Source organism: Manduca sexta, chromosome 11 (assembly GCF_014839805.1).
Source record: "Manduca sexta isolate Smith_Timp_Sample1 chromosome 11, JHU_Msex_v1.0, whole genome shotgun sequence".
Classification (NCBI taxonomy): domain Eukaryota; kingdom Metazoa; phylum Arthropoda; class Insecta; order Lepidoptera; family Sphingidae; genus Manduca; species Manduca sexta.
Genome location: NC_051125.1, coordinates 12765030 through 12777849, shown reverse-complemented (window position 1 = coordinate 12777849; position 12820 = coordinate 12765030). Strand labels below are relative to the sequence as shown.

At 32.7% G+C, this 12820-nt stretch overlaps 1 protein-coding gene across 2 annotated transcripts in view; it reads left to right on the top strand.

The window, feature by feature from the left end:
• The first annotated feature begins 754 nt into the window (after window positions 1–754).
• The window catches only part of LOC115445871 (acyl-CoA:lysophosphatidylglycerol acyltransferase 1-like), a 292070-nt gene continuing 280004 nt past the window's right edge, over window positions 755–12820 (top strand). For both annotated transcript variants that reach the window (XM_037437404.1, XM_030172348.2), the window contains exons 1-2: window positions 755–1091; window positions 12315–12434. In XM_037437404.1, the coding sequence (XP_037293301.1) occupies window positions 12424–12434 (11 nt within the window). In that variant the 5' untranslated portion in view covers window positions 755–1091; window positions 12315–12423. The remainder of the gene's footprint in view (window positions 1092–12314; window positions 12435–12820) is intronic.

Genomic DNA, 12820 nt, shown 5'->3' with positions numbered 1-12820 from the left:
AGTAATCAGTATAAATAGTAATCAGTAAGTTACTTTTGTTATGTATGTTTCCCAGATACTAAATAAATAATTAATTTTTCGATAGCAGACAGTTAGGACCTATTCGTGAAATCAATATAAATTCTTTAAAGTAATAATTTAATTATTGGCATTGTCTGGCACTGTTTTGCCCTAACAAAGAGATAAAGTCCTAAAACCCGAGTACAGCATATTTGGGTGAGTAGTGAATCTAAATTATCCAGAAGCCCACCTAAAAACACAAAAATTTTCACCAAAATCTGTCCAACGGTTTTGAAAGAGTTTTATGATATACAAAGTAATATATTATTATATATTTTTATTAGTCCAAAAATAATGGAAGACACAGTTTTCTCCTAAATTGATATTGATCATACGCGTGATTTATCAAAAAGGTGAAAATACTTAGTCATTATGTTTTTTTAAATATTCTAATGTCCGCTCTACTTCTTAATTTTTTTTTCATAAGAACCTTCTTCCGAAAGTAATTGACAGCAAAAAATGAAGTAGGGAAATTATTCCACATGCTCACGCGTGATGCAATGCCCAAGAGAATTAGAGGTTCATTTTTATGTATATAGATAGATAAAAGATAAATATGCTTACGAAATAAAAAAAAAATTAATTGCATTTCGCTAAATGTGAATGAATTCAAAGCATTAAATTATAATTTATGAACGCATCATAAACACAGTACTGCCTCTGGTGACAAAATTGTTAACTAGCTCTGTGAATCGGCTGCATTCGGCTTTTGTCGGGTCAGTCACGCCTAGACTCGTTCGAAAAGCGAAACCGAAATCATTCCACGGCGATGTACGAAGACTGATGCTCTTGTCGTGGACTTTAGTGCAAACGTGCTATTTTACTCATTGAACGGGCTTTGATATTCGTAAAAGTTATTTTTTTAATATAATGTTGTGATTTTAACCGTCGCTTGTGGTGATAAGTGTTTCAATTACATATAAGTGGAAAATTATACAAAGATTGTGTGTGGTGCATTTGTGTTCAACATTTAACTTATTCTGGATTCCAAAGGATTGTTTTCGTACAACAGAGAGCTAATCAATAAAAAGGTACGTTTTGCATATCAGTATTTGTTCGAATCATTCGATAATAGTAACGCGTGGCGTTTGGAATGGCTTCCTTTTATCGACTCGCGTGCGCGGTAATGGCTGACTTTCTTTTCTTTTCGTGGGATAAGGCAGTATTGGGGAGCTTACCTGCACAAGATCAAACAAGACGGCAACATTATAGTACTCTCATAATGATTTTTTATGTCCATCGGATGTGGGTGGTAGATTTCATGAGTGGGTGTCTGCATAGAATGTTGAATGTAATCAAATGTTGCGGTATACTCATGCTGTCCGACCGGTCGCGCGGTCATGCCCCGAACACTAGGCCTATTATTCTATTCAGTTTATTTTTTTTTATCCGCCCCTCAGGAACGATTGTACTCTGTAGGTACACCTTGTTCATTATTCTGTTCATGATAAAATGTTAGATCTCGAATTTTCTTGGTCATTCAAACTACACCAAATAGTTTCTTGCCTCATTATTTTTTCGTGATAAATGTATGACCGTGTTTGAGATATAATATGGATGAACTTTGACCTGAATTTACGAATTAACCGTCGTTAATTTGTTGCATATCGCTGATGTAACGCAGTAAGTAGATCAAGGCTTGGTAATAGCGAATAAAATTGTTTTTATTGGTTTTTATTTCATTTCTGTAAATGGATGTCAGCACTCAATGTTTTTTTATAAATTAAAATTGCATGATGTTAAATTAAAGATAAATATTTTTAGCTTTTTATGTGTAATCGATGTTGTCGTAGGTTGAGAAAATATATTTATGTATACATACAATAAATGTAAGAGTAAAAATAACTAAGATATTTGTAAGTTTCAGTTCCATTAAACATATGTTGGATTTATCATGTATAAAATATTTTCTTAAATCCATTTCTAATAGCAATTTTACAATTTTAAGCTGATTACAAAAAGAAAAACCTACATCAAGATACTACAAATTGTTATAGATAAAATCTAGTCATACATTTTGTAAAGAACAATTCAATATAATGACTCATTTTTATGAGATGTTTGTAATTTTAAAGGAATGACTCAGCATTTTGTGTTAACCTTTTATGAAATCAATATCAATAAGTGTACAATATCTTTCTCATGTCATAAAAAGAAATAGATTTTAAAACTTCATCAATTTGCAAAGCAAGAATTAATTGTTATTTTTAAGTATTTTTAGTTTATAACATTGTCTCAGAATTTGTCATTCAATTATCTTCTATTTTAATATTTATAAGGAAAATGAAAAGTATGATAGCAAGTAGAAGATAACAAGAATTATTAATCTGTTTCCTAAAGTTTGCCTATAACGTAACTATTTGACAATTGGTGCTAATTTTATGGTAGGAAATTGTTATTTATTATCTCTGCACCACCCTAAGAATGAGTGGTAGAGAATGCCTATGGCATTAAGTCCGCCTGTATACATTTGTATATTTAGTGCAATAAATAAATAAATAAATTAAGTAATATAAATTGAAATTTGTGTTAAATTATATTTCCTATATTTTTTGTTGTATGGGTTAAGTGACCCCACTGCACTTGAAGATAGGTGGAGTTGGGTCCAGTTAGTATCAACTGAAAGACTGTCCCTAATGTTAACTTCTATTATTTCTATATACATTTGTAAAGTGTATAATAAATCTGTACATATGTTAAACTTGATCTTTTGAAATCACTACTGTATTGTATATTTCTTAAAGTTCTAATTAAGTTATTGAGTGTTAAAATTGTGTAAAGTAACAAAAAACTGTCCATAATGTTTACAGATAATTATTATTAGTTAAAAAGCTTCACTTAATGCTGTATAATTTACTGAGATATCAGACGTTGGGGTAATCTGAAAAAATGTCCTGTTAACAATTAATTTTAATATAATTTGTCAATTATAGCTAAGTTTTCTGTAATTAATTTATTGAAAATAAATTACAGTGATAACTAGGTAAATGGGAATTATATGGTTGGTATAAATATATTTTGTAAATAAAACAGAGAAGTTCAAAAATGATCAGTAGTCTGACTGGATATAAAATTTTCCTAGGTGATCCGTTATGAAAATAATATGTTGATGTATTTGAAGTTCCATACCTCATAAAATAAAGTGAATATGTACTTACACAGCCTATTTTGATTTTATTAAAATTGTTTTTGTGGTTTTAATTGTGAACAAACAATTACACAAATTACTAAAAATATATTAAAGCAATTAATTACAAAATGTTTGTGTAATTAACTGTTTCACAATACTAATACAGTTATTGTAAACATTAATTATAAACTTAACTAATATTATGTATTGTTAATTAATTATAACATTATCAATATCCTTTTATAATTTAGTTAATGTTATTTTAAAGTGATGATCAAAACATGTAATTAAATTATTAAATAGAATGTTGGGTAATCACATAGAATTGATTACATAATCAATTTTAGCATCACAGCTGTTATTGGGTTTTCTTATAGTATTAACACTATCCATGTGAAGAAGATGGTACTGTCCCCTTGTCTGTGTAAATTTTATGTTTAATTAATTTAAATTATAAAAAAAATGGTAGGTTAATGGGATAAATAGTTATCATTAGTAGATTTTTATAATGTATAATGTCTGATAAGGTGATTTTAGTGTTTGTTTGTGTATTTTTGGGCATATTTAAATGCCCTATAATTTGTATAATATTACTACAATACCATAGGAAAAAAAATATGATTGATAGGTATTTTAAGAAATTCCAACTTAAACATGGGAAACAAAAAATATTCTAACAATAATATTTATTGGTTTCCATTATTGTAAGCAATGCTAGAGGTATGGAGCAGTCATCTGTGGATCATCTCAGGAGAAGAAAGAAGTTGCAAGCCCAGAACAAATGTAACCCGATTTAGACTTTATGGTTATGATACAAGGTTGTAAGTTACCAAGCCTTTTAAATATAAAGAATATTTTACTTCTTGATATTAATCAGTCTTGTTGAATAACAAAGCTGAGGTTTTTTAGAGGCTGACATATTAAATTACTAAACTTACTACTTAATCCATTATTATTTAAGTGATTATAATTTAATTGATTTGGTGGTTTAAATTTGAAAACAGCTTCAAGAATTTTTTTTTAATGAAAAATCTGTTTTTTCATAAAATTATATTCACAGTTTGCGATAGTTAATTAAATTAATGAATTATCATGAACTGTTGAACGAGTTTTTGTTTATACATAAACTTGCATGAATGGGAATATTTTGAATTAAACTATTTTTCAGTTAAAACACACATTGATAATAAAAGTAAATATTGTAAGTAAACTTTTAATTTCTACAACTTGAGGTGGTGCCCCCAGCAAAATTGCGCGCTAACTCCATTATACATAGTTTCGAAATTTATTTTACATAATATACCTATGTAGAAAAAAATTACATATTTCTGCTAGTTCTATTTACTTTGGTTGTTTTAATTTTTATAAGATGAATATTGTTTCATTAATATCATGATAAAAAAAAGGCACAAAAATTCTTATTCTGTGCATCTCCTAAAGTACACATATTAATTTGCAACCATCATTATTAACTAGTCAATTGAATATGAAACATTTCACTAGTTTATAATTTTCAAAAAGACATAAAACTGATTATTTAAAGCAATTATTCGTAAATCTTTTTATATTTCCACCCAATACTAGTATGCCATAAGGGTATGGAACGAATGCTATATATCTTTAGCTCAGGAAGGGGTCGAGGGGGAGGATCTTAATATTAGTATGCAACAATGTTTTCTGTAGTCCTAATATTAGTTACTGTTTATCTAAGATTCCTTTTGTTTGTAGGATAGGGCCCTTCCTTTCCTAAATAAACATTGTACATAATTTCTCAGAATTTATATCGGAAGTAAGGCAGACAAGCAACTGGTTTCATTGATAAATAATGTTATATCGTCACTTAGTCTGAATGTCAGCTTAGCAAGAAGAGTGTTGGGTTTTTATAAGACGTATAGGAATTCGAAATAGATTAAAAAAATGGGAAATGAGGAAAATTTATTCTTTATCAGTCTCGTATGAAATGCAATATCAAGATTACCACTACATACCAAAACCATACCAGTAAGGTTGTTTCATGATGTGGACTTAACTGTTCGACTCTCCTAGTTATTTATTCATATAGATAGTACCTAATAGTGTTTATTTTGCCCTGGCACGTTATCAATATTCAGCACGGTAACGAATGCCCATCCATCCCACTCTAATCTAAGGTCGATCCAACACATGGTTTTCACACAGGTTGCAGAATGTATTTGATATAGGTCTTACGATCGCTTTGATAAGAACATGATATTTGCTGATAATACTGATAGAGCAATACTCATGGTATAAATTAAACCAATAAGATGTTTGAAGTTTTGTATTATAACAGGCTTATAAATTTTAAAAAAATGTAAAATGTAGGTAGATTTCCTAATTTTGACATTTCGGATGACCAACACCTTAGTCCGTCCCGTGACGTCGAAGACTGCAGTCTACGAAACGTCGGGAGAAAATTATAATATAAGGAAACTAGATAAAAACCGCAAAATAGTTTTATTTTAATGTATAATATTCGCGTAAACATAAGATATCATTATACTACAGTGTTAACTGTCGTGGTGCCGAGCCACGAATTTAACTCACATATCAGTACTTCAATATCGAACGGTCGTCGGTCATAAAATGTCGATTGATTAAGTAGAAAGCCGTCAGCGCCTGACTAAATAACCGCCCAAATATATCCTAGCACATTAATTATTGCATCTAGCAAAATTGTGCTAGTAGAAAAGGTCTAGTGGGCAGTAATAAAACATGAAATAGTATTGTCGCGAAGTATTTAGCGACTTGCGGGTAGTGATTCTCAAAACGGTGTTATACTAAGTTACTGCACTGCAGTCTGAATTTAGTCCGACTTGCGTTTACAAGCCATACTTTTATAGATGTTAAGGGAAAAGCGTAGCAAATCTTTAGAATTAGACCCATAACATTAATTAATATTATGAAAAAGATATTCACCAACATTTAAACCCCAGAAGGTTAGCTAAAGGAGCAACTAGCGTATACAGAAAGTCATGGCACGAGATAATTGCTATATTGGCAAGAAAATTCAATTCAGTCTGCAAAATTGAGTATTTTTTCGAGTCGAAGAAAGCAGATTTTTTTTTTTTATTTCATCTATCGATTAAAGAAGCTACTGTATTCTGCACTAATTATTCTGCAATTAGCGGTGTACTCACTACAGCCTCATACGAACACTTAGCACTTACCTCGCACAAAGAGACGCTACGGATTGTCCTTTGTAGCAGTAATTGGTAAGCCTTTAAGATACAAAATACAGACTTGAAACAAATATGTTCTCACCAAAAACAATATCATTTTGTATTCATAGGGCTCAAGACATCAAGCTGTAGGCCCTACAAAATATGAGTACCCAATATAGTAAATACAAGAACTAACACACATCACGCATTTATTTCCGAAGGGTATCAGAGCACCCACTTTTCGCCATCGTGTTCTGTCCCATGATGTGAAAGGGGCGAGCCTATCGCCATATCGGGCACGTAATTCAGACTCCGGAGTGACACTGCGCAGAAAAATCCAAATATCAGTTTGCCCGGCCCGGGATTTGAACCCAGGACCTCAGAGCGCTGCAGTATCGTATAATGAATACCTGAATAAATTATCGTTTTTATTTATCAACAATACAGTTCTTTAAATGTTTTGTGCGTTGTATGGAAACGGGTACGTTTACACGATAAAGGAGATGTCCACTTTTTGTATGGGTACTGGTTCTTTATTTCGAACAAATTCTAACTATCTCAAACTTATTAGATAATAAAGATGCAAAAATGCATTCATTGATTCGTCAGTAGAGGTGGAATAGGTACCTTTAACGAGTTCTATCCAAATATGTATATAAAATTATAAATTATATTGGTTAGAATGTAGTCGAATAAAAAACCGTTTTTGGACATATCCTTCGTTAATTTTCTTGTTCATGATGTAATATTTTGCCAATTTCGGTACATTTCAAATCATAGAATATTTGTGTTATTGCTAATATATTTTATCGTCAATTAAAGAAATTATAAATGTTTATTTTAAGTGAAGATTCATTACCTTTCTTTGTTTCGCCGTAGTCGGGTATAAATATTTCAAATAAACCGCACGCGTTACACAGGTGATGGAAGTTATAATTTTTTTGCTACTTTGTACTGACTTACGTTTATTAAAAAACAAACCTTACAAGTTTTGTCTGATTCGCAGCCGAATTTGTTTTAACCATATGTATGTTTTATCTTCTTTGTTTCAAATATTTTTGGTAATGCTAATCCAATCCGGTTTTTTTCGGCAACCGCTTAAACGTATCGAGCCCCGTGTTACCGAATTTTAATTTGCCTCAATATGGCAAAAACTGGCTTTATAAATATACAACGTACCGATAAATACAACGAGTATGTTAATCTATGGTGGGAATCGATCGGCATTTACATATCGACTCATATTTGGTAACTTATAGAATCACTCAGGGCGGTACTTTTCTTTGACAAATTTGCGTGGATTTTATGTTATGAAATGAAAAATCATTAAGTCATTAAGTTATTGTTATGGGTACTAATTGTGTAGGTTCACGCGAATTAGTTTTTTTATCTATATCTATGACATGTTTTTGCACGCGGTATCACACGAGCTTGTCTTTCTAGAATTGTATATTTATTTTCACGGGATAAAGGCAGTCGTTCCGGTATATGATCTAACTGAAAGTAAAACAATGGCCACGTCGTCATTTCAAAAAACCAACTAAGTCACTGGCATTTATAATATATTTTGGTATTTATAGTTAAATAAATAAATAGACATGATAGTATATGGTCGTGGAGTTAACTTTCTGGAAAAGAAACTATATCCATGCCTCAGGGGTATGATTCCAATGTAGTGTAGGGTCTGCATAAGTTAACACTATTTCAAACGGAATTTGGCTTAGTTTTTGGAACGGGAATATTATCTGATGTTAAATTTCTGTAGAAGCATAATGGACATATCATGCTTAAGATCTTATTGTTGTACCACGTAAGAATCGAACTACACTACCTTCTGGCCCGTAGATAATCTTATAAAAAAGTAAACTATTACACTGTTAAAAGTAAGGCCCACTTTAATCATACCGAATTATGCCATACTCGCAAAGTTACTTAAACGAACGTGGAGTTTAACTTATTTTATACTTGTCTCCTCCATAACCCACGGATCGCACCATCTATCTGAAAAAATATAGGCTATATTAAAATGTTTTTCGACACTTGAATGATTGGTCAAATACATCGTTTATTAAAATAAAATATTTGCGAGATTATTTTGGTTTACATACAAGTTTACTAATACTTTTTTTAAATGTCCTGACGCGCAGGTCGTTAGCTTATAAGGCGCTACATTTGCTAATATTTTTTGCCATCCAGCGCATTGATTAATAAATTATTGCGCAGCACTACACTGCGCTCGCCGCCTTGGGAACTGAGACGTTCTTTCTTATAGTACCAAGTAATTTCGCTAAACTCAAACGTCCTTCAAACTGAAATACAACTCTGCGGCAGAAATAGGCAATGCGGTGTTCGTTACCTAGTCGACCTCTGGCGCAATAAAACTGTTACCATTTTATAAAATTTAAATTAAAGTTATTGTGTCAAAATTACGACATAATAAATGTTGTTTAATGAGGTTTATTATTTAATAAGGGTTCTACTTAATACGAAACGTGGATGAAGTTTCCAATCTAAAAATTCAGCGTGTTGGGCTGGTCGTCATGACAACTGCTGGTTCATCTCTTCAATATTGTTAGTTTGGTGTAGATATATTTGACCTACACCGGGACGAGTTGGATTTCAGGTTAATTTATATTCTACGTAGACAGTGACACCAGAATGAGTTGGATTTCAGGGTAATTTATACTCGACGCAGAGAGTGGGTTGTTATTGTAATTCACGCCTCCGCAACGACACGGGATGTTCTTTAATTTCATTCGTTTACCTTCGTACACGGTCTGAAGGCGCGTACAATCTGCCATCGTAGGTGTCGAATCTGGCGTTTGTGTGATGCGAAGACGCTGCCCGTCTGCACACGAGTAACGGGTAACACTTACAAGCTTGAATAATTTGTTTTAATCTCGTTAAAGTTTAGACTGTGTTACATACACATAAATAAAAGAATAATTAAAAAAAATATGTAGCACATTTTACAAAGCATTGTTAACTTTCTGCAGTGTGAAGATGGAGATATGTCACAACATTTTTACACGATCCTCACTACAGATGACCATTTTCGCATCTATAATTGGTGATGACGTACTGTATGATTCATTAAGTACTTACGTGTCAATACGTTGTCACGGTTCGATACCGCAACGCCCGCAGTCCCTGTAATTGCACGCGCGTGCATGTTTAACTACTTGCAGTTTCTTGCCAGTAAAACCGTATAATTCATAGTGTTTTGACACATGTAGGTCGGGTCATTGACACTGTCCGAAGTCCCGCATTGTGGCCGGGAGTGACAAAAGTGGAGTAGGTCACCTGCCGGCCAGATGGGTCGCCGCGTTTAGCCTAACATAGTGATTGTCAGGTCAAAGATGTGGATATTGGACGGATGCTGTTTTATTTTGCGTATTTTGAGGATGTTCTAATTTGCAAATGTTCGAAATATACAAATGAAAATATTTCATTATTTTCGTAAAGAGGTGTTTTGATCTGTAAATTTATAGAAAGCAATTGGTTTAACTATTTGATATTTATTAATACTTGGTCACGGATATGAAAGTAATGTAGGATACGATAGCGGAAGTGAGAAATTTTTACTTGAGTTGTGACTTGTGTCATGGATTCATTGAAAACATTATTTATACTTTTAATGTATTAGTATACTCCAGTAATAGCTACAAGTCTAGTCTAAACACACCGTGATTCGTGGAAAAAACGAAAACATCTTTAATATTAGAATCAAGCTATAATTTTGATACAAAATATAACAAACAATCTTGAATAATAATACTGACTGTAAAACTACGATACACAAAAATTAAATTGGCTGTTTTAAGCAAACAGTTTAAGTAACGATTATTGTATAAATTACTCATCACAAGGGCGAATATTAAAATCTTTAAAACTACGATGTATAAACATTTACTCAACAAACTGAGTCATTGATGAAGTAAAGTCACTTTTCCCCTACCACCTACTTGAGATAACAAACATGACATCATTTCGTTGGATTTGAACACGAGAAGCGTTAAACTCGCCCTTGATTATCATTTTGTTAGCATATTTAGTCATTTATTCATAGTCATTACTGTAACACGAATGTCCGTAACAAGTGTTGGTATTTTCACAAATCGTGTTTTTACTTTGTGGATTTCTTTAATAGCTTTAAAGTCTTGATGCTAGTTTTTGGTGAGACAATCAAGACCATGATTTATCTGCTGTTTAACTATGTAGAAAAGCCGGTACATATAATACTCTAGTATATTTCCTGTCTCACATACGCAATGCTCGAACCATATTATTTTCACATAAACGGTCTCACACTGCATTCATTCTCTCACCAATTGAATAATTATTTATACTTCGTTCGATAAATACTTAATGTAGATTAAACAAAGAAAGTTTAATGTTCCACATTACGGTTGTTTAGATTTTAACTTTTCACGCGACGTGTATGATTCATTCGGTAATTGGCCGGCCTTGTTTGCATGTATTTCATATTGTGTCCGTTTAATTTCGCGCATTGAAGTATTGGTTGTCGATGCGACTATGCTTTATGACGTAAGAGTGATGATGTTCTTTGGCTTTTGAACTGGTTGGTATTGAAGGTCTAAGTCCCGTTCCGTACAATCTCCATTCCTTTGTTGAAGGTTCGTAACCTATCTATGATATATTCCTTCGGCATCGTGGCTTCGTATTTGCTCGGTCATGCTTCCACTACCGTGGGTACCCATTTGTTAGTGTGATGGCTTTTTGGTATAAAAAAAATCATTGGTAATAATAGTATTATGCGTACCGACTATTTACAATTGGCTTCTGATCGTAACGTACCATAGTCATAAAAATAAACCATGCACGTGCGTATAAAGTTTCTGGGGGCGATATACATGTGCTTATTTATTTTTATTGTATTGAAAGAGTGATTTTTATTTTAATCCTATAATATGTTTGACATTGTAAATACAAACGTGTTTTATAAAGTAATAGAATCGTACATAACGTAGAATAGATGTTTGCGTAACCTAGATAAGCAGTACCTGATAAAATGTAGTACTTGTACATGAATATATTCTTTATCGGAGTTGAGACTGATTATAACATCAAATACCTATTAAAATCAGGTTCAAGACATGGTTACGTCATCTGAATTATGTGTCGGGCAATTGCAACGCATGTGTAAAGGCTATTTCACCCACTGACGCTTCTTTGATCGTTTTATTGTCGGATCAAGGTTTTTAGATAATAAAATTAGATAATTTTGCTAGTATAATGCTATAAATACATCAAGGTAGTATCGGATATATTTGCTTTAGCTGTAGTCCGGCATAGCGATAAAAACTGAAGGGTCATTTGATTTATTGTAACTACCCCAGAGTATTTCACCAGTTTTGCGTTTAAACGTATTTTGTTTTAAAATAAGTAACAAAATTTTTCTTTGTTGATTAGTAGTTAGTAGAGAAATCAAAGAATTTAAATATTATCTTTTATCGCTCTTATAAAAGTATAACATATGAAGTATAATATAGCCATTACTGCTAAAAATCAACTTAATTGTCGTTATTAAAAATGTTATAATTACCGCATACTTGATTCGAAGAAAAAACACAAAATAAAACTACGTATTATTGTATATCATACACGACCACTAATTACAATAATAAATAATATTGTTATGAATAATAATGTACGTAATGTACTCGTATACATGATTGACCTTGTTATTTAAAAACCTGTGTACCTGTATGTAATAACTATCTGCCTTGTGTGTTGCTATCAGATGCACAGCATGCCTGCAATCAATATACTTAACTGCATAATACAGTCGGCAGCCGGCTAGACTGTCGGTAGGTGTGACGTGTCGCACTCGCCACTAATGCAGTCCGTCTGACGGCGCTCCGGCAGTGAAGATGTATCGCATCGTGTGCGCGTTGTAAACAGTGTGCGCGTTGTTGCAGGTCTCGGCCACACGCCCCGCGCTGTCACCGCACTATGAGAGTGCCCCTCACACGCTTATGATCTCGATATAGAACAGAATCACACTCGAAGCCCGCTGCGTACCCAACAATGGCATTCCTGTAAGTACGCCCCTGTCTTACACTCTCGATGTTTTTAGTTTATCCGTCATTTATTTTTCATTTTGTTTTTATCGTTGCGCTACCACGTTCACTCCCTCGTTGCGAACAGCATGCCAAATTATTGTTTTAGTTGTTTCCCCTTTTATGATGCTGAGGCTTTCGTCGGCGTGACTTGTATGCCAGTGCACCGAGCGCGTCGGGTCGCCTGTGATCTCATTGTCCTGGTACTGACCTATTTTCGACCGTACTGTAACGTGTGATTAAGGATTATTAGATTTTATATTTAGTTACCCATTATAATTAGAATATAATTTACACATATAAATGATGACACGCATTTATCATTTGACTTTCAAACTTGTATTTATCAGTTAAATTAAAGTAAG